This window comes from Paracoccidioides lutzii (genome assembly GCF_000150705.2).
Source record: "Paracoccidioides lutzii Pb01 unplaced genomic scaffold supercont2.22, whole genome shotgun sequence".
Taxonomy (NCBI): Eukaryota; Fungi; Ascomycota; class Eurotiomycetes; order Onygenales; family Ajellomycetaceae; genus Paracoccidioides; species Paracoccidioides lutzii.
Window position 1 is genome coordinate 349,628 of NW_015440968.1, and position 25,433 is coordinate 375,060.

At 45.3% G+C, this 25,433-nt stretch overlaps 9 protein-coding genes across 9 annotated transcripts; 3 read left to right on the forward strand and 6 right to left on the reverse strand.

Annotated features, from left to right (window-relative positions):
• Positions 1-4,383: 4,383 nt before the first annotated feature.
• Positions 4,384-4,626, reverse strand: PAAG_07177 (hypothetical protein; the record flags this gene model as incomplete). Its single annotated transcript, XM_015846154.1, has 1 exon — positions 4,384-4,626. One exon carries the CDS (start codon positions 4,624-4,626, stop codon positions 4,384-4,386), a length of 243 nt encoding a protein of 80 aa, XP_015700589.1.
• Positions 4,627-10,365: 5,739 nt separating this feature from the next.
• Positions 10,366-10,721, reverse strand: PAAG_07179 (hypothetical protein; the record flags this gene model as incomplete). Its single annotated transcript, XM_015846155.1, has 2 exons — positions 10,366-10,423; positions 10,576-10,721. The coding sequence occupies 2 exons, from the start codon at positions 10,719-10,721 to the stop codon at positions 10,366-10,368; spliced, it is 204 nt and encodes a 67-aa protein (XP_015700590.1).
• Positions 10,722-12,922: 2,201 nt separating this feature from the next.
• PAAG_07180 (hypothetical protein) lies at positions 12,923-14,657 on the reverse strand (the record flags this gene model as incomplete). The annotated part of the gene is made up of 6 exons (XM_015846156.1): positions 12,923-13,435; positions 13,580-13,652; positions 13,728-13,790; positions 13,890-14,204; positions 14,280-14,626; positions 14,649-14,657. 6 exons carry the CDS (start codon positions 14,655-14,657, stop codon positions 12,923-12,925), a joined length of 1,320 nt encoding a protein of 439 aa, XP_015700591.1.
• A 493-nt stretch (positions 14,658-15,150) lies between these two features.
• On the forward strand, positions 15,151-18,133 carry PAAG_07181 (xylulose-5-phosphate phosphoketolase; the record flags this gene model as incomplete). The annotated part of the gene is made up of 9 exons (XM_015846157.1): positions 15,151-15,313; positions 15,403-15,477; positions 15,570-15,804; positions 15,889-16,041; positions 16,130-16,439; positions 16,506-17,099; positions 17,196-17,838; positions 17,897-18,022; positions 18,093-18,133. The coding sequence occupies 9 exons, from the start codon at positions 15,151-15,153 to the stop codon at positions 18,131-18,133; spliced, it is 2,340 nt and encodes a 779-aa protein (XP_015700592.1).
• A 381-nt stretch (positions 18,134-18,514) lies between these two features.
• Positions 18,515-19,712, forward strand: PAAG_07182 (40S ribosomal protein S7; the record flags this gene model as incomplete). Its single annotated transcript, XM_002790900.2, has 3 exons — positions 18,515-18,829; positions 19,128-19,210; positions 19,346-19,712. 3 exons carry the CDS (start codon positions 18,515-18,517, stop codon positions 19,710-19,712), a joined length of 765 nt encoding a protein of 254 aa, XP_002790946.2.
• A 672-nt stretch (positions 19,713-20,384) lies between these two features.
• Positions 20,385-22,254, reverse strand: PAAG_12350 (hypothetical protein; the record flags this gene model as incomplete). The annotated part of the gene is made up of 3 exons (XM_015847850.1): positions 20,385-21,325; positions 21,412-21,854; positions 21,920-22,254. 3 exons carry the CDS (start codon positions 22,252-22,254, stop codon positions 20,385-20,387), a joined length of 1,719 nt encoding a protein of 572 aa, XP_015702541.1.
• A 52-nt stretch (positions 22,255-22,306) lies between these two features.
• On the reverse strand, positions 22,307-22,696 carry PAAG_12351 (hypothetical protein; the record flags this gene model as incomplete). The annotated part of the gene is made up of 1 exon (XM_015847851.1): positions 22,307-22,696. One exon carries the CDS (start codon positions 22,694-22,696, stop codon positions 22,307-22,309), a length of 390 nt encoding a protein of 129 aa, XP_015702542.1.
• A 285-nt stretch (positions 22,697-22,981) lies between these two features.
• PAAG_07184 (hypothetical protein) lies at positions 22,982-24,221 on the forward strand (the record flags this gene model as incomplete). Its single annotated transcript, XM_002790902.1, has 2 exons — positions 22,982-23,206; positions 23,319-24,221. The coding sequence occupies 2 exons, from the start codon at positions 22,982-22,984 to the stop codon at positions 24,219-24,221; spliced, it is 1,128 nt and encodes a 375-aa protein (XP_002790948.1).
• A 245-nt stretch (positions 24,222-24,466) lies between these two features.
• Positions 24,467-25,190, reverse strand: PAAG_07185 (hypothetical protein; the record flags this gene model as incomplete). The annotated part of the gene is made up of 2 exons (XM_002790903.2): positions 24,467-24,689; positions 24,832-25,190. The coding sequence occupies 2 exons, from the start codon at positions 25,188-25,190 to the stop codon at positions 24,467-24,469; spliced, it is 582 nt and encodes a 193-aa protein (XP_002790949.1).
• Positions 25,191-25,433: the final 243 nt, after the last annotated feature.

Sequence of the window (25,433 nt, forward strand, 5' to 3'; positions counted from 1 at the left end):
AAAAATGCTGAAGGATCTGTTGGTGACAAATGATAGGTAGCCATTTTCCCCTCGCGCCGCTCTGATAATTATGATTATTAGGTAGTGACATGTTTGCCATATCCTGCTGTCATTGAATAGCAGGGAAAGACGCAATAGCCAAAAAATTCTTTTCGCCATAGTTTGTTGTACACGCGAGTCTGGTAAACAATCAAAAGAGAATTCTGACACCCAGATATAGGCTGACAGGTATAAATATATTGAAAGAGAAAGGAATCCCAAACAAATGAAATGAAGGTATGAAAAAGCACATTAATAAGAACATTTAGAACTGAGAAGTCGAAAATCTAGGTCTTGTGGTGTATCTCCCAGAGCCGTGAAAATGTACCCTGTCTATTTTTTGTAGCGCCGAAAGCCAACAAAAAAAAAAAAAAAAAAAAAAAAAAAAAAAAGAAAAAGAAAAAGAAAAGAAAAGAAAAAGAAAAAGAAAAAGAGAAGAAAAGATAGATTAAAATTGAGTAGGTGGGGGGGGGAAAAAAAAAAGGGACCAAGTAATCACTCAAAGTTCGCTTTTTCCAAGGTGACTAACAAATAGGAAATCGAAAAACAAAAATCCGGAAGTAGGTCACTGCCACAATATAGTATCCAAGAAGTCGCTAAACAGGATGCCGTACGTAAACGCTAGCAGATCGCAAAACTCAAGGTAATCAACGGCGGACGCGAGAAGAGATCGATCGAGTGAGAATCTGTCATAGTTGTGGTTGACGTTGGTACAGACCGATAGCCCGGTATTATTAGGTAAATAATATGTTGTTGAATGTCAATCGAGCACTTTGCATGTGTAGGGGCAAAGAATGCATGAGAAGTCGAAAGTACTTTTGTAAGGGGGGGGTGGAAGGGAGGTGTTGTTCGGTTGCAGTCGAGAGGCGGAAGAGAGCTTTAAAGGTGAAACGATGCATGCCCATACTAGCGAAGTCCGATTGTGCAGGACAAATACTTGTTCCTAGTGCACATGAGTGTCTATATAGACGGAAGAGCTGGCGGTGGTATTGATATTATATTGGTTGTCTGCATCGCATCGTTCTTACACCGAATTGAACTAGTTATCGTGGTTTAGGAGGCGGTGGGGGCTTTGGCACCCCAGTAGTATCGTACGCCCCTCTCCCCATGTTTGTAGCTGAAGAATCCTCGAGGATCATAAAATAAAATCTATACAGGTCTGCTATACAAGTCTGAGATTTGGTCAGCTCATGACGGTGAATTTCCCATATTCTCAGTATGATTGGAAAGTGTTCAAATTGTTAACGGTCCACAACGGCAATTATATATAGTTGATAGTAGCAAAGAAAATATTCTCAACAGCTCAATCATCTAACTTGTATCTCTGTCATAAAAAAATTAAATAGAACCATGCACGGCTAACTCACGTTACGAAGTACAGTGCTCTAGTTTAAGCGAGTGTTGTCACAATTGCTCTCACAGCTGACAATGTGAAAGAGTTTATTCGCAAACGGAAGAGAATGAATGCGACAGGAGTATATCCGATCTCGTAATCAATGCGGGGAGTGTCCGTCTGACGTCGTATTTCGAATAGGATAGTTCTGGATGAGCGTTCCCTTCGTAAAATAATTCCGTTATAATAGAAGGTTGACGAGCAGTAATTTTTGTTTATTCCTATCTATTTTTCTCGATCAGAAGGACCGCGACGATATATGGCAGAAGGTTCTTTTTGCGCCACCCGGGTAGGGTTCTTTGGGTATAGGAAATATGAGGTCAAGCCGAGGCACATGCAGTACAGCTAGGAGAGGTCAATGTGAATAGCAGCGGAGAGGGATTTAAAGGCTCGAGGTTAACAGCAGGAAAAGAGGGAGGACGCAGAAAGAATGAAGGGAGAGCTTAAGCCTCTGGTGCCATGATAGGAAGAATGAAGATAGAAGATAGAAAGAGGGGGGAAAAACCCAAGGGAGATCCAGATGAGACGACGGGAGGGTCATCGCATATTAATATAAGCAGACTACCAGGGCAAAATGCAATAAATTAAGAATAACGGCATTATTATGGAACCTGGTATGAATTGGATGAATGGGCTCGTACCATACCAGTGAACGGAGCACAGAAACCCGATCTTCGATAGCCCCTTTTTCTTTAGGCTAGAGCTCATGCTTTTACAATTTGCCGGAGAAGAAGCAAATAATGGTGGGGACACCAGCTCCCATTGATACATCTGTAACAGAAAAAGCTGGTTTTTTGCATCATCAGCTAGCACCATTGACAGCTAACTGATTTGTAAATGTATGATCATTATTTTTATTTATTTATTTATTTATTTATTTTGCAAAACACATAGAACAAGATATTAATTACCGTGCTGGTCATTTTACTTACAATCATACATCAATCACATCAAGTAATCATTATTCATTCTGTTTTCTCCACAGTCCCGTCAGCCTGTAACAGCATGCGTCAAAACTCACAAAGTTGCGTCCCAAAATGAATGACAATGAGCTGTCATATTTGGTGCTTCCATTTATCAATTATTATTGTTCCATTTTATCTTCGTTTTCTTACTCGTTGCCAGGTAGAACAGGGGGATAACAGGGGGATAGCAGCCAATCCGATCTTATTCCTTACGTGTAACATTTCTCCTTATTTCACCATTGTCTCTATTAATTTTGATATAGCACAGCGAACTTGGCTTTTGATATATTCTAGGTTTCAGCAAGGTTTTTTATCCCACTCATCAGAGGACTCAGCCTTGGGACATTTCCACACCAGAATATTGAAAAGACCGGCGGTTGAAGCAACAGAAAAATAGATGAAAAAGGAATGAGATAAAAGTGGATATTTACTAACTAAAATAATACTTGTGGGCGGGCAGAAACAACCCCCCTGTTACTGCCTCCACTACGCCCGATAAATCCTGGTAGGGCCCAAGGAGTTGGTCATGGAACGGTTGGAAGCCTAGGATTTAGAGGGCCGCCTCTCACACAACACTAGCCCTTCAAGGTGCGGCCTAGGACTTGCATTCAAAATATTGCAAAAAGGAGGCTCTTTCTCGCTGCCTCGGATATGCTGTATGTGACGAATGTTCTTTTATCTTCAGTCTTGCCGTTCGGCATAAGCTATCTGTTCAAGCGCACCATGCGGCATTCTGCATCTGGTAGGACAAGCATGACACTGTACCTGTGCATTATCCGGTATAAACAGCTTTTTTTCAATGTAGAGAGTTGTATTGGCAAACCTCGACCTTGGTCAGAATGGGCGGCTAATTATGGCTCGCAAATGGTATCACCTTGGAAGTGGTCCATGTGGGAAAAGTAATACAGTGTTAAAAAAAAATAAAAATAAAAATAAAAATAAAAAGGCGCTAAGCCTGGATACCCTTCCCATGAATATGACTCGTTAACTACTCGTCATCAGTCCCAGAAATTACAAAAAGGACGGCTGAATCTTCCTCAGATTCTTGCACAGGAGGGTGACTGGCCACCAAGATGAGTTGGAACTGGACACGAAGCGGTAAATCATATCAAATATTCGCAGTAAAAGAATAATACTGAATCCTCCAGTCGATTGAGACAGAGAGTGAAAAGTTAATCTACGCCAGACCGAAGGAAAGAAAAGTATATCGTGTCCAGACTCAACTCTCGATGACAGGAACAGGATAGGCGCATATCAACTTTCCTTGGGCCGGTCTCAGACCTTGGTTGTGTTCAATCAAATATTTCCATTCGTTTCGGCAGGGAGGCAGCCAGCCAACAAATATTGCCGCCCTGAGACGGCTCTGAACATGATGATGTTTGAAATGAAATAAAATATATTACAGATATTATTGAAATACAGATTCAAAAAACGCCCTGCTTTGTACCCTCTGTCTTTAGATATCCTATCAATATGACAATTTGCGTGCGTATCTAGCAACTGCTGCAGGAGCAGGATATCGGCGACCTTGAAAAAACAAAAATTGAATCGGCGATTCAATGACCAGCAATGAAGATAATCAAAGGTGATAAACAGATCAATAGCAACAACCAAACATTCCAAAATATATATATTATATTATATATGTGGGACAGGAAAAAGAAAATAGGATCAAATAAGGTTCAGTTTTTTTGACAGGCTTTGTTTGGTGCCATGGGCCATAGCCCATTAGGAAGCGTCTATAGTACTCGAATCCCTAGCAGATGCAGGTCGCTTAAAGGAGAGGATAATGCAACCACTCCACACAGATCAAGAAATATATATATATAAAGATAAAATCTTTGGACAAGGGATGTGATTATATTATCCAGAGTTTCACTACCCAAAAATGTAAGAGGAAGAAAGAATGAATGAATGAAATGTAAGTATGATGAAGAAGAGACATCAATGAAATTTGTGTACGTACTCCCGTATCTGCCGGTTCTTTTAACATTTAAATTGACTGAGGCTTGCTGAGACTTTCATCCAACCATCCTCACAGGAGCACACATATCTTTTCCCTTTGTTGACGTCAAGATACACGGTGTATCCGGGGTCATCATACCCCGGATGCATGGACTGCGCCGCCTTGTTTGAAGTAGCCAACCGTCTGGATGTCAGACTGGCAATTGTGCTGTTTTCAACTAAGCTCACAATCTCCCAATACACTTTCTCTCGATAACCAGCCATTTCTCCAAGAATATCATCAGCTGAAGTCACGATAGTAAGAAGAGTGGGAAATTCTATAACGTGGAAGATACCACCCGGATTAATCAGAGCGATTGCAAACGATTGCAAACATAAATTATTCTTAAGGTCTTTGGTATCTCAATTTCCCACGTAGCGATTGCATGTTGGATCCATATGGACACATCCTCTGTGTAAATGTAATAAATAATGCGGAGAGATCCTAATCTATCATCATTCCTGGCTGGCTGTTTCAGAAGTCAATCTCGGGGCATACTCCCAGCGCCGTTATCCCGTGGTCTACGACTGCGTCCTCGTTTCGAAGAGAAGCAAAGTATCTCAAGCGAGAGTCGAAGCTCGAAACTCACTCTCCCGCTGAACTTTGACTTATCCCAGTCCGTACAATGAACGGGCGGCTCCCATTGGTTGCTTTCTATCCAATGCAGTTGTAGCCAAAGCCAGATCCGCAATTAACGGCGCTGGAAGGACCGGGAGAAAAGCCAACTCCTCGACTTGCCCACATTATTCCCTGAAGTGCAGTCATGGGCTTCATGGCTGATTTTTTCTTACCCACGAGACATTAGCAAGGGCGCTGTACGCCCACCTATAACGCCTTGAACCTGATTAGTTGCGCGTCAACCAATACATTCTTCCCGTCTGAATGTGGCCTTGGACAAGATACGAGATGAACTTTCAAAACGACCAAGGAAGACAATCCTTCAAAATATTATTTAAATTGATACGTAACCGTGTCAGAGCCAACACAACCAGAGCGGGAATTAATGGTGATGGGACCCGCCTGGGTTGGCTCTGCTACTCCACATATCGAAACGCTCCCAACGTTGCAACATGATCCATGTGAATAATCATCGAATGGCTAGCTGAACATGCATAACTAGGTCAGTTGGGAAAGAATCTAAAATGGAAATACTTCTAAACCGTTGAAAGCTAGAAAAGCGCTAGAAGCACCCAAGGTGCCAGTCTGACATAACTCGGAATTTGGAATCGCAGGCTAGCTTCAGCTTTTGATTTTTGTTGTGTCTTTTCTGCTTACAGGGGTGAGTAATTTTTTATTTCCCGCCCCATGCAGATTTAGCAAATTGCCCAATTACATGTTCACCTTGATTTATTTCTTGTATTTTCTTGAGGCCAGTTTTACCCCCTCATCCCCTCATTCTATGGTCAGCAGCGTGAAGGAAAAAGGATAAGGAAAAAGCACGGAACGTCGTCACAGGGGAAATAATAGTGGAAGCCTTCTCCACTGATTGCCACAATGTGGGTACCTCCACAGCACCACTAAGCGTTTCTTTAGATTAAGTCCGCGGCCCGCTCGTGTGTTCCCCTTCCAACAAACTCTGTTGAGAAAGAAAACTTTCAATTTCTCCCTTGCTTCCTGCTGAGCCTCTCTTCCTCTGTCGCCAGGAGGCTGGAGAGACCGAAATTGTTCCGTACATCCAGATCTTTCATCGGACGCATCAATGGAATTTCTCATCCTTTCATTTTTCATTTCTTTTTTGTTCAGTCTACGCTAACTTCCATGACCGCATGATCGTCCATGCATCGCACATGGCATTTCCTTTCTGGTCCGTTTCTCAATCTTGACCAAGGCGACAGGGTTAAAGGCTGCGAGCCCCAAACTTCTCCGGGATACCCCGCTGAGCCGTGACTTGGTGGCCTGCGGCAGCTTACGGGGGGGCCATTCCGGACTGGAATCTAAACTCACCCGCGCACAAGCGCATTTGATGCCAATAATAATAATAAGCAATGGCAGTAAGTCTGTCCTCCTGTATTTCGAGATTTTTAAGATTTTTATATTTGCAAATGCGCGGTTCTCAGCCTCCGTTCCAGACGCCTCGAAACGCTAAACGGCCAAAACCCGAGATGCCATAGCAAAATAATTAGCGTTTTGGAGGATTTCACAGGATACAACTACTACGTATATTTCATTGTCATGGATCCAACGGCTCCCGGCAAATTTCATGGATGGAGATAACTTTCCGAGAATATCTTTTAGACAAGCATCTACACAAATCATCTTGGAAGCAAAAGGACGGAGTTTACCCACCTAAGAAATCGAGTAAAGCGCCCAAAATAAAAGGGAAAAAAGAAACAAAAGGCAGAGAATTGGTTTCTTTTGATGCCACATCGCGGGCTGATCACAGCGCATGGTTCATCAGTTTACCGATGAGAACAAAAAGTAAAACCTCCAGAAATCATTCCGTCCAAGTTCACAATCGATGCTCCTCCTCCGCATTTTTACGGTCATAATTGCCAACTACTAGGCCCAAGCTGAAATCGCCTTACCACTTCTTTTCAGGCCAACCACACGAGTAAGCTTGGTGTTCGAAATAGTGTCCAACTCAAGCCAAGAAACCACTTGTGTCCTCCGTACGGAGAGGCCTGGGCGTCAGATCACCTTACATATATGGATAGGCAACAAAACAACTTCATAACTTTGAAACCTTCCAAGGTTCCAACCATCCTAAAAGCAGGGCCACATGATGATTGGTTCACACACGGGTTTCCCCTTTTTCTAGAAAACTTCTACACATGTTCCAGAATCCGCAGCACAAACTCTATTAATACCAAGTTGTACCCCGCCGTTGAGAGAGGCTTGGCCCATAGCAGTCCAACGACTAGAGTCCACTACAACGCTCAACTTGAGCTGGGCAAGGTGCAGAAGCTGGATTTCGAATTTCAATGTGATTGCTCTCAATATCCGAAACACTTACCGTTTGCGCCTCTCTGACCAGTCAACCAATCATCCAATATGGCAACAATATTCAACATTTGATAAATCAGATGGTGTCTGGATACACTTGTGTTGTGCAAAGGGTAAAACTGCGTAGATTCTGGGTATGCAATACCTATTCATTTTCCATCTGTAAAGTTTATGCGAATGAAAAAGGTATCCCAGAAAGCTCTCGTCATGGACAGCTCATATGTAATTATTATTGTCTATCAACAGGCTTCGCAATACTCTACTATAATATTGATAAACTACGGTTCTTGTTAGATGTTATTGAGGTGAAATGGGTACTAAGAATACTGAGGCTTCTTATCTCCGTGACAGGGTCGAAGAGCTACTCCTCCCCAATACAACTATCGATCCAAAAAAAAAAAAACTTTTGCAAAACGGATTTTTACGTTACAGTTTGATGGTACGCGGGATACAATTCCACATGGGATGGTTCTCTGTGATACTGCACTGTTAACCAAAAAAGAAAAAATAATGATAATAAATAGAGGAAAAGAAACTTAAACAATGATATTTTTCCAACTTTCAAATGGCTCCAATGATTTCGATCCAAAAATGATAGCGATATTCTTCCGTGGGCGTGGGCTGTGGCAGATTACCTTGCAGCCCCCTAAACAATGATGGTCAGCCCCTCCAGGCCGGCTTGCTGGGGCGCTTACAGCACCAAACGTAGCTAAAAAAAAATAATATTACGACCAGACGCTATTAGCTTCGCCAAAACCCATCTTTTGATTTCCTAAACCTCGGACCCGGGTCCGGGAGCTGCCAACCCCACTACGGCCCCCCCCTGAGCCCAGCGGCTTCTAGTTACGAGGAAGGGCAGGAGAGAATGTTGAAAGAGAGCGATCGAGGGGCGTCTTACGTCCAGAGGTAAAAAAAATATTCGAACCAACCAGGGGGTGTAAATGCAGACCCACCTTTCATCAATCCTTTCTCTCTGCCCTCATCACAAACCTTCTGATTTGGATTGTGTAGATACGTATCCCTCCTTCCTGCAACGCCATTTAGCCCTTCCCGGACCCGGAGCCGGACCCAGATTCATGGGATTCGAGGCCTGCTTCTACTATGTTCCCTTCAGCCTCCCTGGGCCATGTTCCGTCATCGAGTAAACCCTAGGCTGTGATCTGACGAACGAGGACACCCGAGACTGCTAAGATTCGCGGGAAGTTCCAATGTTGAGTGGCCTGATTGTTGTTGGCTGGGATCGTTTTGACGCTCAGATACCATTTCTGCTAAACCACCCAGTTGGTAAACGGTTGAACCCTCCTAGTTGGACGCTGCTTGTGATAAGGTAGAGAGCCCTGGAGTGTTCCATAGGTTTGGTTAAACTCAACGCGATTTGGTTACTTGGCAACGTTTTCGCGATCAGTCATACTGTTCTCAAAAAGTGGCATTAATGCATTCCCGGTGAACAGACACGGTATCCCCGGTGTCTCTGCTTAACATCGATTTGGGGGTACATAAATGACGCCGCGTTGTTGCTGACGCACGTGGCGGAAACGGGTTCCAAGGTTGGTCGTTCTCTGGTTCATCGGCCACTGTTATCTGGTACCTATTGTACAATACAGGTGAATAATAAAAGTGGGAAGTCGATGCTTGAAAGAAGAAAACAGAAGTATAAATGGAGGTGGTGTCAAAGTGGCCTCTGGCGAGACAAGGTATTGTTATTATTTACACGTACAGTAGAAAAAGAAAATCATTTTTGATCTATCAATTCAACCCATCCTGATGCTTTGCCTTGATTGGGATTAAATCTGGTATCGAATTTCTTGTTTGAGAAATATGTCCTCGCGGGATAGAACAAAACTGAGTTTTTGCGTATGCTCAGCCATCTTCGACCGTTAGCGGTTAATAGTGCTGGCCCAAGTAGTCTCCAGCGAATCCCTTTTAATTCCAGCCATGGGCCACTGCATACACAATTCGACATGTCTGCTTGTGGATCAATCAGATCTGCGAATTTTCACACGTTAATTTGCAACCAACCCGTGGTTCTGGCCATTAAATGAGCTAGAAGCAACTAGCTACATAGTCTGCGGGATAGCCAGGCGCGTTCCGAATGGCTGGAGGACCCCGCGGCGCTTGGGTGGAACGGACCGGCGGCGAGTAAGAGATAAGAGTCGCCTCTATTCTACTCGATTGGCGATTGGAGAATCGATATATTATTTGTTTTGTCTCCTTAGTTCTCACCTACGCTATTCCTTGGCTGAGGGTTGTTGGATATACCAAAGGGTCCAGGCTTGAGTCTTCACTGCTGACTTGCTGATCTACTCGAGCAAGTCGTAATTTAACGTTTTACCATTTTAACCGCACGACAATAATAACAATTAGGGTTTCTCGGTGTGTGATCCGTCACCATGGACACAGGATGGGACTACTGCAAGCCGCCCACGCCATTCCCCACCCGTGGAATGGAATGTCTGAAGAAAGCCTGAGAAGGACCCAGGGTGAGCAAGTCAATTGGCAACTGGCCTGCATTCCCGCTGCCTTAGACTGCTTTAGTTGATGAGGACAGAGAGCAAGCATGAGGCGCACTAGGCCAGTTGTTAGCCTAAGAAACCCGTCAATCTTTCGATCTTGGTGAGGTCCCCGGCAGAAGACAGAGGAAGCTAGGATGCTGGGATAACGAATGGATAATCGACAATTTAAAATCACGCTGAATAGAGTGCAATGGTTGAGAGTGACCTTTTACATACACGATGATGGTGTTGGGTCGGAGATAAATCAGAGTCACGTGGCAGAGTGAACTAATAATACCGGGCAAAAACGGCCCAATCGCCCAGTCGTGTCTATTACTTAGACTTAAAAAAAGAACGAGGGCACATTTCCACAGGGGTCACCTGACATCCCTAACAATATCCAACCACGGAACGGAGGGTTGTTCCCACGAACTTGACTCTTCTTCGACTTCCATGCTATGGATGTTGCATGGTCGTATGATGAGTGATCGACACCAACGAGTGGACATTGAATGGATTAAGCTGATTTTAATGGTAAGCTGCGCGCAGATAGTTAGATGGCGCAGTCACCGTAATACTTCGGGATCTACAGCACCTACAAACTCAGCGTCACTCAGTGACCAGTTGATCCTCCGGCTCGATCTCTTTGACCCAGGATCAGCAGGGTAGACTTCTCCGGACAGAGGGTTGGTTGAGAGAGAGGTGCGGTGCCAATAGTGCTGCTGATCTTGTTCTCACCTTTCATCAAGTGCGGCACTACCTGGTTTGGATTCTAGGGAACTTTGGAAGGGAATGGGCTCACGAGTCATGAAAAACAGAGAGGCGCCAAAAATCTTCATCTCGGTATCATCATCACCAGCCTCTCCAGGTTCTTCAGGAGACATTGCTCCCGAGGTAACTCGGTACGATTTCTTGTTGATTTCTTTTCATCGGATTCCCTTCTTTCATATACCGGTTGTTGGTCTCGTTTCGTGGGTATTATTGGCAAACGGTTGAAACATGATCAATCAATATTTCATTAAAGACCGGGTTTTGCAACTTTGTTTTAACAAAAGACCATGCATCTTCTTGCCCCATGTACTGTACCGAGTTTTCTTGTACGGCATGTCGCAGAAAGGATGTCAACTCCTAAATCTGTGTCATTCAACCCAGCCTCCATCACTTTGGTCAGGAAGAAATACCTCTTTTAACAATGAGAGACAAATAGTTATTATCAATACCCACCAACTACTTGGAGCCCTCTAATATGCTTCATCCAGTGGGCGAATTCATCTAATGCACTGCCTACGCCATATCTTCCTAAACATGCCTCCTTGCTGAAATGATTTTGTCTGCCTTCAAAATATTTAAGGGCGCCTGAAAGGATCACGGGCATGACTAACACATCCAGCACGGCTCGGCTTCATGGCCTTTATTAACCAGAACAATTGTTTACCACTTTATACTTTGAATAAAGAGTGTGTATAATACCATCGGGGCCTTGCATATTTAGCAAACGAACTGCTGTCAAGAAATAAAAAAAGAATCTAACAGCCATGCTGCCCAACCGTTATAAACGCAATCGACACATTTGTTGTTTATTTTCGTTTGTTGCTCCAAACTCTGGAAAACATGCATTTCAGAAAATTGTGGTTTGGCCGCAAGGGACAAAACCATAGCAAAACAAGAAGTTTCAGGCTTTCAAAAAAACACATCATCTTCAATACCGACTGCTTTCCCCATATCCTATTCACCGCCCATCTACGAAAGCCATCACGGATTCTCTTTTCTCGACTGATGTATTTTTAGGATTCATTGATTCTTCTCATACGCAGATGCGGGCTTTCTTGATTCTCTATTCATCAGCAACATCGCCAATGTCTGGAACAGCGATAATGCAAGGCGCCGATCCTAAAAATTCAGTCTTTGATGTTATGCAGAAGCCAAAACACAAGAAAATTTCTACCCAGATCTCCGCCAACTTTACATTCAGAGTTGACAAGGGGAGAGAATTCATTGAAGCAAACAATTGGAAAAAAGGGCAAAATGAAGGGAAATTTTCCTTTATCGCTAAAATGACAGGTCATCTTGGCATCTTGGTTCGACTGTGTCAAAGCGCAGCAGACGAAGGAGACGGATAGAAGCACAGGTTGGCTGAAAGGCGGTTATGCATGCCCCATCCCATTCTCTTCAGATTCATTGAGAAAATCTATTCTTCAAACTTAAAATAATAGATTTTCTGTGGGAGCACTCCGTAAAAAGGAGAGGGAAACAGGAAAACCCAATTATGAAGACTCAATTGACAATCAAAAACGGAAACAAAAGAGGGGAAAATATACCTTGCGAAACACCAATAGTAATCAAAGAATATACAGACTGCCAATGAATGAAAAAGAGAAAGAAAAGAAAAGCCCAGTTGATAGGATGTGAGCTTGAGTGGCTTCTGTGGTGGCTCTCAAAACTTCCAACGTTGAACCTTCATCCCGCTCGGTGAGCGACTTTTGGTGATCTGATCAAATAGCCGTTTGTCGATCATTGGGTAAGATCTGAGTCCTCGATGTGATATGATACATCTTATACGATACTCTTCTGCGAGTGGCTGATTTTATCTTGAACAGTCTAGATTTGTATGAAAGCGTTTACATGTTGCTGGAAATTTCGTGAACATGATCAGATTGAATCGTGAAATCTTAATACGCCGGCCAAGGGATCGTAAGAATGCATCCACTTCCCATTTTCATCAAATCATGGCTGGACATATGAGTCTAGAAGCCTGAGGCCCGCTGAATCCAAGGCTGGGAAATGGAATAGGGAGAATGATGTCTCGACTCTCTTAGCAGGTCGACGCGGCTCAATTTCAATAGAGGATGAAACTGGCTTAACATCTCAAACCTGATATGGTGATTGATCACGATTTCGATGAGCTAGTTGCCATGCTGACCATGTGAATTCATGCTGCCTGGAGGAGATTATATCTATTTGATATGTGCCATGGATTCCGCCCGCTCTTTATTATTATACCTTTGGCCTTAATACCTCCACGGATAAACATTAAAGGCATGAGTTAACACACTTGAACGCCATCTCGAACTTCATGCAGAATCAGTCAGTTCTTTCTGCCAGACACATTGCCCATTGTGGGAGATGCAAGTCGCGATAATGACGGCCCTTGTGATGAAATAAATTGCATAAAGTCTCCTTTGCTTACCTCCTCATCTGTCTGGCAAATAAGCACACGGGGTTGCTTCCCCGATCCCGTTCCCATGCTCTTTGCCGCGGCTCCCTTTTCTGAAATATCCGTGACAGTGACCCTTTCACCCACGACTCCTCTACCATTCACATCCGGATCAATGGCGAAACCCAAACATCTACACTTCTCCACTACTCTTTCTCGCAGAAGAGAGCTCTTCTCGCCGATCCCCCCCGCAAAGACGAGGGCGTCCACCCTACCATCGAGCTTCACGACGTAGTTTCCAATGAAGCCAGCGATGCGGTCGATGAAGATTTCGAAGGCCAGCCGGTGTTGATCTGTTTCTGGGGTTTTGGTAGCTATTTGCGAAAAGTCCGTGGTTCCTGTCATGGATTTCCAACCAGATTGTTTGTTGAGGATGCGTTCAGCCTGCGGGATGGGTTAGTGGTAGTTAGAGGTAAGTCAAGGTGGGCTGGGAGTATTTCTTTTTGTGTGTTGTGTGGTTTGAGGCATATCAAAAAGAGGACGGAGAATTTGCTTGCAAAAATTCCAATATATTTAAAACTGACATACCGTGCTTATGTGCATATCCTCCGTGCTTTCGGGGCTCGATTTCCCTGCTCCAGATGTGTAATGGAAAACAAGGCTATGGATTCCGTTAGATCCATTCCACTACACAATCTTTCATGAAAATACTTCAAATTCATGTGTTTGTATTTACCTTGGATCTATATCTCCACTCCTTGTTGCTCCTGGAAGTCCGGAAAGCGGGGTCAATCCCATCCTATTCAACACAAACTGTCAATAGAAAACTAATCTATATCAAAATATATGCCAGGATGCACCATGCGTGTATGTATATAAACAAAGCATGAGAACATACGATGTATCAATCGACTTCCCATTTTGAACAGCGCATACAGATGCACCGCTTCCCAGATGCAGCGCAACAACATTCGTCGACTCGATAGGCTGCTTCAGGAACTCCGCAACGGAGCGCACTATGAACGAATAGCTTGTGCCATGGAACCCATACTTTCGAAGCCAATTCTCTCTGGCTTTTTCTGGCTTAATGGGATATGTCTTGACATAGTCTGGCATTGACTGGTGGAAGGTGGTGTCGAAATATGCCACCGTTTTGGCCTTGGGTATTTCGCGGAGACATGTATCTATTATTTCTAAGGAGGAGATGTTATATCTATTTGTCCACGATTAGTTTTCGTTTTGCCGTTGAAATATGGATTTATAACTATAACTTGATTACTATACATACAGCGGCGCAAGCTCTTTCAACGCCTGCAGATATCTATACGAACCCTCCGTAATAACTGCCTCCTTTTCGAAGTCCCCACCATGTACCACTCGATGGCACAAATACGCGAAATCATCCTTGCCAGTCACCTCCTCCAGCTCAGAGTGTTTCAGGAAGTGATCCAGAAGATATCTAAACGCCTCTTGCGGAGTCGAGATCTCGTCTTGGATCTCCTTCTTTTGCTTATTGGAACCTTTCGAATACTCGAAGATACGGGGGGGGTGCAGTGAGGCCAGCCACCCGTGCAGATGTGAGTTTGACCGGCGGTTTCTCGGGTTTGTAGACCGTGACTTTGACGGATGAGGACCCTGCGTTTATGGAGAGGATTACTCGCGCCATGACTGAATGATCTCCTTTTCCGTTATCTTTGAACTAAAGCGCTCTACTCTCATAAGATATATAACTTTCTTCATTCGTATCCTTGCATTAATATGTCATTTCCCAACTCTGTTCATGTCTGCAACCTTTTATTTAATTCTAATGATTTTAGTCGAAATTCAATTCTTGCCCCCGCAAATGTGGGTTAACTATGACATACTGTCAACCTGTTTTGGGTTTCCACTCCAACTTGCTGTTGATCGGCCAAACCGTTGATGACGTCAAGCCATAACATATCCCAGCTTTCTAGCCGCAATTTCATCTAACTCTCTCCAGAGACGGGCGATGAAGATGTGCTATTCCAACGAAGTGTAGTACCGTTCACTGATTTTTTGGCTCTCATCCCTCATATATTCGACAGTTTATAGCAGGTTGGTAGTGTTTGGATACAGAACTGCCAACTTCATTGACAAATATATATATATAAACACGGAAAATAAAATCCCTACACAAAATGCCCGGCGAAGTTATTGACAAAGCCAATCCAAAGTCATTACCATCTCACTTGCCTCCACTGATAGATCAATTGACCGTCCAGCTGTCCAGGACTTCACTGGATGATAATGTCTTCAGATCACTACAAAAGTTCCAGCGCGCGGCAAACTATATTGCTGCTGGTAAGTTTGTTCATTACCACATTTCGTCCTGAAACATGAGGTCAGGTGTGGGAAGTAGTGTGTACTGAAGCATGGAATATAATATGCAGCTATGATTTTCCTCCAAGACAATGCGTATCTGAAGCGTGAGCTGAAATTTGATGATATCAAGCCAAGGTTATTAGGTATGGTACAGCCATACTTCAAATCCCGTCCGCAATTGCATTGTATATGGAAAACGATACTTTGGCTGACAGGCAGCCTGGTTGATATGAAGGTCACTGGGGAACCTGCCCAGGATTGACATTTGTCTATTCTCATTTGAACTACCTGATATCCCAACATGACCTTGACATGATATACGTCGTGGGACCAGGTCATGGGGCACCGGGGATCCTAGCTGCGCTTTGGCTGGAAGGTTCTCTAGAGAGATTTTATCCAGATTATGCTCGAAACGCAAAGGGCCTTACGAAGCTGGTCACTTCGTTCAGTACCACGGGCGGATTTCCAAGGTTCTAGCCATTCTCACCCTTCTATCTTTCAGAGACTGGTGCCCAACGGCCTAGACATTGACATAAAGCTAACCTTTCTGATAGTCACATCAACGCCGAAACTCCGGGAGCGATACACGAAGGTGGTGAATTGGGATATGCATTATCAGTTGCATTTGGTGCTGTCATGGACAAGCCGGATTTGATTGCCACATGCATCATTGGTGACGGCGAAGCGGAGACTGGGCCAACAGCTGCGTTAGTAAAACACCCTTGGGCATTGAATGCGATCTAAATATATATATGAAAAGATAAAAGATAGAAAAAATAATATAGTTGCCAAAAGATCCTGGCACGGATTCAAGTTTCTTGACCCTGCTGAATCAGGGGCTGTACTACCTATCCTCCACCTCAATGGGTTCAAGATCAGCGAACGAACTATATTCGGATGCATGGATGACCGCGAGCTTGTTGCCTTATTCGCCGGATATGGATATCATCCACAGATTATCGACGATTTGGAACATATTGACGCTGATTTTAATACAGCTCTAGAATGGGCCCTTGGTGACATCCGCAAGATACAGAAAGCTGCTCGATCGGGGAATCCGGTCACGAAACCTCGTTGGCCCATACTGATTCTACGCACTCCCAAGGTTAGTTTGCAAATTGGGCAACATGTGTTTGATTGTATGCGCTAATAATATTGACCAAACTATCAGGGATGGACCAGCCCAAAACAAATCCACGGCCAGATTGTTGAAGGGTCATTTAAGTCCCACCAAGTACCTTTGCCTGCTGCTAAAACAGACGAAGAGGAATTAAAGGCGTTGAACGCATGGCTCTTTTCGTATAAATCGGCGGAATTGTTTACCGAAGACGGTGGTGTGAGTGACGACATTAATAGCATCATTCCTCGTAATGATAAGAAGAAACTTGGCCAGCGAGATGAGGTGTATGAATCGTATAAGCCGCCCAAGCTAGCCAACTGGAGGAAATTTGGAGTCGAAAAGGGAACGCAGGAAAGCTCTATGAAGGCTATTGCTGAATTGATTGACCAAGTTTTCGTCGACAATCCTCACTCAGTACGGCTGTTTTCTCCTGATGAGTTGGAGAGCAACAAGCTTGGTGGAGTATTAGCGCACACAGGAAGAAATTTCCAATGGGACCAATTCTCGAATGCAAAGGGTGGTCGCGTTATTGAAGTATTAAGCGAGCACCTGTGTCAGGGGTTTTTGCAAGGTTACACGTTGACAGGTCGAGTGGGAATATTCCCCTCCTATGAAAGTTTTCTTGGTATTATCCACACAATGATGGTTTAGTTTTGTAAGTTCACTAAGATGGTAAGTCGATTTTCCTTCTTGAATGCGAAGCCTCGATGTGATAATCATATTTTTCTGACTATTGGATAGGGCAGAGAGACTTCGTGGCGGCGTGATATTGCAAGTATCAACTACATCGAAACCAGCACCTGGACCCGACAAGAGCATAATGGATTCTCGCATCAGAATCCGTCATTCATCTCAGCGGTGTTTAATTTAAAACCGAATGCAGCCCGTGTCTACCTGCCACCAGACGCAAACACGTTTCTTTGCACATTGTGTCATTGTCTGAAATCCAAGAATTATATCAACCTCATGGCTGGATCCAAGCAGCCCACACCGGTGATCTTAAGCCCGGAGGAAGCAGAAAGCCACTGTCGGGCGGGCGGTTCGGTATGGAAATTTGCCTCCATAGATGAAGGGCGGGACCCAGACGTCGTCCCGGCGGGGATCGGCACAGAACTGACGTTCGAGGTCATTCAGGCCGCTGCACTACTCAGGAAACGTGTTCCGGAGCTCCGTGTGCGCGTTGTAAATGTAACAGACTTGATGATTCTGGGCGCAGAGACTGGCCATCCTCATGCACTGTCAGAAGAAGCATTTAATGTCCTTTTTACAGTTGACCGCCCAATCCATTTCAATTACCATGGATACGAGACGGAAATGAAGGGGCTCCTCTTCGGAAGACAGCAGATCGAACGAGTTACGATTGCGTCATATATGGAAGAAGGGAGTGCCACCACGCCATTTGATATGATGCTTGCCAAACAGAGTTTCTCGATTTCATGTAGCCCAGGCTGCAGTTCGAGGCGGTGCTGTTAGAAACGAGGGTGTAACGATAAGGAGACAGGGGCTGCTTTCGGAATTTGACTTTGATATGAATGAGACGTTGAGGTACATCTCTGAGCATCACAAAGGTGAGTTGTGGCCTTGTATCCCTTTATCAGCCATTGCAACAATTGGGATAATCGGCTAACCAATTGTTAGCTCCTGATGGCATGTATGACATGCCAAAGTTTTCTGATTAGGAAGAGTCGGTAAGTAGGTGAATTGTATGTATGAATTGGATATGGAACGGGGCCTGGTAGGGTGTCAGATGGCCTGGATTCTTTTAACCTAGAATATGTATTTTTTGTCGCACAAGTCTTTTGTATGTGCTGTATAATGCCATATATGCCTGTAGTAGTCCTTGGAGTCGCCGTCTCACCAATACCCTGATCCTCAGTATAATCCATGAGATGTGGTTATTTCTCTCCCCTCCGTTTGTCGAAAGTTTGACTATGTTTTGTTCCTGGCGGGTAAATCACGAGACGGTGCCATACCATAAAGAGGAATTAGCTAGCCGCATCAGGCAACGCGTACTCCGCTAAGCGAGCAGCCAAGAGCCCGTGATCCCACACCCACGAAAAATGCAGACCGCATCTAAAGAAACAGCAGCGAAGTCAAGTCTATCTCGACCGTCCAACCCACGCCGACAACCGCCAACTTCCCAACAACTTTCCTTCTCCCTTCCGACTCAAGGAAAGACAGCAGCAGCTTTTCCCCAATCCCTTCCGTTGTCTGCAATTATGGCTGCTCTCAACAAGATCGCGGCCAACAGCCCTTCGCGGCAGCATCCCTCCGAGCTCGAGACCGCTATCGCCGGTGCACTCTCGGACCTGGAGGCCAACACCCCAGATTTGAAGGCTGCCCTCAGACCTTTGCAGTTTGTCTCTGCCCGTGAGGTAAGCAATTGAGTATGATTTTTTTTGATATAGGGAAAGGTCGAGCAATGTATTGGGGGGTATTAGTGCTTGGAGATTTTATCTGCTAGGGATTCTCGTAATGGAATTGTGGAACGATAGAGAGACGAATTTTTGGGTTATGTGGAAGATTGGGTATTATGAGCGTGAAAGAAGTGAAAGAAGGAACCTATGGAAGCATAGGAAGAATTCGACATGGAGATGGGGATTTGTGGAATGTTGAATATGGATGAACCTCCGTTGAACCCATATACTGATATGTGTCTCCCGAATGATACAGATCGAAGTCGGCCATGGAAAGAAGGCAATCGTCATCTTCGTTCCAGTCCCTCTCCTCCAAGGCTTTCACAAGATCCAGCAACGGTATGCCAAAAACCAACTACCCTTAACCCGAACCGCAAACCGCAAATCCGTCCATAAAAAACATCCCCTTAACCACCCAAAAATATATATATTTTAAAAAAAAAACACATTAAACTAACACGCCCACCACTGCAGCCTCACCCGTGAACTTGAGAAGAAATTCTCCGACCGCCACGTCCTGATCATCGCCTCCCGCCGCATCCTGCCCCGCCCTAAGCGCTCCTCCCGCTCGCGCTCCTCCCAGAAACAGAAGCGCCCCCGCTCCCGCACTCTCACCGCCGTCCATGACGCCATCCTCACTGATATCGTCTACCCTGTCGAGATTGTTGGCAAGCGCCTGCGAACAAAGGAGGACGGCAGCAAGCTTCTCAAGGTCATCTTGCACGAGAAGGAGCGTGGTGGTGTCGACCACCGCCTCGATGCATATGGCGAGGTTTACCGGAGATTGACGGGCCGTGGCGTTCGGTTCGAGTTCCCCCAGAGCAGTGCTACAGAGTTTTAGAGAACTGGTTAGAAAAAAGAATGTTTTCAAGTTACACCCTTCTTTTTTTTAATGGCTTGGTTCTTTAATGGATGGCTTGCGAGTTAGTGGGGAGAAGGGTCAGGATGCTGGTTGAAAGCTGGTTGTTGTTGACTGGACTCTCATTGCTATTTCTTTCCCCTCCCCATACGGTCAGGTGGGAAAGGGAGTACAAGAAATCAACAAAATAGGTTCGGAAGTTTGTCGTTTCTAATGGGAAAAGGCGATAGATTCCGCAATCTTGAAGTTTTGTGTTAATTTTTTTTTTTTTTTTTTTTTTTTCTGTTTTGTTCCTCTATTTCATTTTTTCAGTTCCCATGTCTGCTCCGTGTTTGTCTGCATTAACTTCTTTTGCTGTACGGAAAATGCATTGATGAGTCTATCATGAAAAAGAAACAATCCAGGAATGAAAAAGAGGTGTAGAAAGACAACTGGAAAATGGCAATGCAAATAAGGTATTGTTGGGATCCTCGCAAATTTACAAATCTATGGCAAAAATGAAGGCAAGCAGCCTCAATCGATAAGATAAGGGCCTGTCAAATATCGAATACATTCAACAAACAAATCAAGAGGAAATACTCCGTTTTAAGAGGGCCAAAAATGATAAAATGAAAATAAAAAGGGGGAAGAGGCTGTCTAACCTGCTCCACCTAACTAACAACCATCACTAACCTTAATCCTCCCAATTCCCAAAACCATCCAATAAGCCAACTCCCTCTTCACCATCTCAGCCTCCTGTTGCCTCTTCGTATCAGACTTAATAGACAACTCCTCCGCACCTCCCTCTGCCTCCCACTCCACCCGCACAAACACCGGAATCTCAAGAACATTTTCATCCTCCCCAATTCCACCTCCAACCCCATCATCTTCGCCTCCTTCTTCATCCATTAAACCCTCGAGTGATCCGGGCACAACTTCCATCGCCACAGTTGTCCAGTTCCGTCCCCTATCCCATATCTTCCCCGCTTCAGCGACTTTATCTAACCCCGACCTGGAAGAGCGCGGGTCTGGTGCCCCAGATGATGCGAGCGCTTCATCCCATACGTCGCTGTTGGCGCCAACTTCAAATTGCGGACAGAGTATGGTGACTCTCGACGCGACGCGACCGGGAGTTCGCGAGGGGGTAGCTAGTGTGACACGGATGGGGTCGAACATGTGATTTTTCATAGTAAGTAGTAATTGGACGGGTTTGCGAGGCACAAGGGCGTCGAGGTTCACTGGTGGGGAAGAGGCGGGGAAGGGAGGTAGTGGGCGCATGATGGTAAGTGGAATGTAGCTAAGAGCTATGAGACGGATTCGGAAGCGGGTTGATTGTGGTTTGAATTCTGGTTTGACGAGGATGTGTTTACAGGCTTTGCAGCGTTTTGATCTTTTGGTTCGAAGGAGGACGGGGAGGGGTCGGAGCTCATCAACAAATCTTGTTGAGGGGGGCTGGGACATCTTTTGTTCCACAGATGCTAGCCCGTCCCAACCGCAGTTGGGAGAGGCCATTTTGCGAAATGATTGATCGTTCAACGTTAGGGTCGGGGATGTAAAGGCCTTCTGCTGGCGTGAGGGCCTCGCGCATGACTGGTGGTTTGGACTTGGGTTTTTTGCTACCGGCGCCCATGGAGATTGCCTAACCCGGCAGAGTAAAGAGACATGATGCGGTTTAACGCGCTGGGGGATGAGTAAAAACTACCTATTTCGGGGCCCATAAGGGGATCTGTTGGGGATGAAGATGTCTCCGTGATTTGGTTTCTATAAAATGATTTCAAAGCGGAAAACCGGGACGCAGGGTTCATTGACGGTGGCGACTGTTGCTCTGGAAAAGCAGCTCCAGCTAGCTTCTCATCCTGGGAGGGGAGAGCAACTGTTTTTGTATCTTCGGGGGAGGCAATGGTTGATAAGGGAGATTTGGCATCCAGTGGGCTGCGACTTTGATCATTGGTTAATGCGGCAAGCTGAGCACGGATGTTCGTTGGCTTGTCGAATTTAATTCCAATGTCAAGTGTAGTCCACATGCAATATCCGCATGCCAGTATCCAAGGTCCATTTTGAGCTCCTCCGTTATCAGCATTCCCAAGGGTTGTGACGGATAGGGGGGACGTGCATATTGGACAATTAAAACAGTTGCGCGCACACCTATATATCCAATCTTAGTTTTCCAGGCTTCTTAAAATTTCTCTCCAATTTCATATAAATAGTACCTGTTCCCTTCACTTCTGACCATGCTACTTGGTGTTTCAAATAAGCAATTTGGACAATACCAACACACTATTTCTTCTGTAATGCATCTGGGGCATTTGATCTGATGACAATCCTCGCAGTATAAAAGGTGTTCGGGAGGGTAAAGGGAGTAATTCGCTCGAGGTGACCTCGGATCAAAGGTTTGTTCCTCCTCATCCGAATAGGAATCTTGTTGTTGACCGCTAAGGGTGAGGTTTGAAAGTTCTTTAGAGAGTATGTTTGTAGCAGGGGTGGGAGCAGACGAGGTCTCCGCGCAGGGACACGATATGAACGAGTAGGGAAAAGGACGAGACATCGTTTAACAGATTGAGACACGGGCCCGTAAAACAAGTGCTGAGAAACCACTCTTATGCCTTTGTGGAGCTCGTAAACTGCATTGGAGGATTTCTGTTCAGCCGTGAACGATCCCAGAGAGGGGAATTTGCGGCTCTGGCGATATTAAAGAGTGAGAATTCGAGTCCTTTGGAAGGGATACAGGTAAGCACCCCAATATATCCGGTCCCTTTGTCAATCAATAAGTCTCCCAGCGATTCAATGCGGAGAAAATGAAAGACTGGCTGGCTGTTGGTGTGATGTTGCTCTTGGTGTCGGCAAAAACAAAATAAATCGTCATAAGTTTGGGAGGATGGACCTTTGCGAAGCTGCACAGGGCGAATGTCAGTCCATAATTCCTCACAATCAAATTGTAGGGCAGTGATGGCGGCATGTTCGACCGCGTTGTTGTAACATTTGCGCATATGTTGAAGATGTGGTTGTGGTGTTGTGGTTGATGGTCGTCGTCGAACTGGAGCTTCAGATTTTCCCCCTTCAACGACGTCACCAGCAATAAATATAAAATTTAACTTATTATTTACTCTCTTTGCTATTTAAACAGATCAATTTTCCAGAGGACTCCTTTGTACAATATTTATATTATTATAACTAATCTACCCCACTGGCTTTGTCTGCGATGCTGCCCTGAAGTTTTTTTTCTACCTCCGCCTAAATACATATCTATCAAAACAATACACTGTCTTGAATCAATGTTGCTCTGGCCTCGGCTCCTGAAGCCCCCTCCGTTTCAACATCGGATATGCACCTCTACAAGAAGATTTGCGGTGCAGGCTCCAGGAGCCCCAACCCTAGAAGTATTCAATCGCAGGGCAAAACTACTACAAAAGGAACGGGCGGGGAGAAACGTCAAGCTGAGTCGCAAAGTAGACTATCTCAAAGATGAAGTCGCATTTCGGCTAAGTGAGCGACTACTTGTATGGAATATTTTATTTTGCTTCGTGATTAAGAAAAGTCACCCGCTATTAATTGTTTGCATATTTGAGAAAGGGAATTCCCAATTCTAATTCTCCACCGCTGCTTGCCCAGGATATCAACCGACATTTCGCGAACGTATTAGACCTGGGCGCAAACAGCTGCAACATCGCGAAAGCACTCACACAGCCAATTCCTCCTCCAGAAAAGGACAAAGGAAGAGAAAAGAAGGAGCAAAAACAGCAGGAAGAGCAGCTGCATTCAACCATGCCACCATCATCACCACATCCCACCATCGCAAGCCGAATATCAAAACTCACATGTATCGACGAATCCCCCGCCCTCCTATACCGCGATAAAGACCTCCCATTCAATTCCCAACTGGATATTACCCGCCAAGTTGTCTCTAGTCTCGAATCTATCCCCTTCAAACCCAACACCTTCGACGCAGTCCTCTCATCCCTCTCGATCCACTGGATAAACAATCTCCCTTCCCTCCTCTCACAAGTAAACCGTATCCTTAAGCCAGACGCACCGCTCATCGCCGCAATGTTTGGTGGTGATACGCTATTCGAGCTACGCACATCGCTACAGCTAGCGGATCTTGAACGGCGTGGAGGTGTGAGTCCCCATGTTTCGCCTTTGGCTGACGTGCGGGATGTGGGCGGATTATTGACCAAGGCTGGCTTTAAGTTGCTTACGGTTGATGTGGAGGATATTGTTGTGGAGTATCCGGATACGTTTGCCTTAATGATGGATTTGCAGGCGATGGGGGAGAGCAATGCGATTCTGCGACGGGAGGCTGGCCCGATATCAAGGGATGTTTTGTTGGCTTGTGATGCTATATATAAGGAACTCCATCGGGAGAAGGACCGGGATGGGATTCCTGCCACGTTCAGGCTGATTTATATGATTGGGTGGAAGGAAGGGGAGGGACAGAAACAGCCGCTGCCGCGAGGTAGTGGAGAGCTGAATCTCAAGGATATACTTGGAGGCAGGGATTTTGAGCAGCGGTGAAGTTCAGGAATGTTTGGCTATTTGCTCTGCGTATTCCCTCTTGTGAGAGGGGTCTAGTTGACTTGCTCAATCATGCTATGCCAGCACCGATGGAAACTCGGCCCGGATATCTATTTTTGAAAGTAAAACCATGTACCATAGCCACCATTCCCATAAATAACAAAATCCATACAATCCACACATAGTGCACAGAAAGGTTTCAACAAGTCACCCATACATGACCCCTTTTTAAAAATAAGTCCCGTTTAAACCGTCCTCCGATCCGTCATAACTCTTACTATGGACCCCACTCCAATAATATCCACCAACTTCTCATGCCAACTTAGTAGCACACTCATCTGCTGCCCACCGCCTCCCTCCCCATGGTTCCGTGCCTGTATTTGCGAAAAGCCCGTACTTTGTGGCGACAGTGATAATTTTTTTGACGGGGAGACATTATCGTATGAATGCGCAGCCATCCCTTTATACCTATCGTCAACATGAAAACGTCAGCCTTGCAAAACCCGCGACCAGCAAGGGAATACAAAAGTAGGCTCATCAAATCCCCACCGCCCTCTGGGAGACCCAGCACACCAAACATGAACCAGCAGCAGTAAAAGTAACAACTCACAAATACTTCATTAAACAATCCCCCCTGTCCGACCCGCCCTCCCCACTACAAACACTCTCAAGCACCTTCGTCATCTCCCCCTGCCTTATACCTCCCAACACTTCTACTACCGTAGCTAGATGGACTTCCTTCGCCCTATCATCGCCGCCCAATGGCGCTGAGTCAAGTACATGGCGCAAGGCGTTCTCCGAGTCGCCCGACCGTAGTAGCTGGCGAATCTGCGAGCCGACGCTGGCTGCTTCGCTGGAGGTTGCGGGGGCCGGGAGGTTTCCCGGTAAAAGGGTTTCTAGGGGGAAGTTTACGGAGGATTCTGGGTCGAGGCTGTCGACGTTGACGGTGCGGTAGTTTATAAGGGACATTGCGCCAGTCGTTGTTGTTCGTTGTTGGTGTGGTGGGAGCAGAGGAGGATAGACGGCGGTTGTATGGGTGGTGTGCCAGTGGGTTGAATGGTTTCAACTTTGCTGGTGTTCAGTTTGGATTGCTCTTGGATTGATTTTTATCAGAGGAGGCATCAAATGGAATTGATTGAGGTGTGTTCGAGGGCAGATGTATTGGATATTTTGAAATTGAAATTGATGGAGGTACGTTGGGACTTGGAAGAG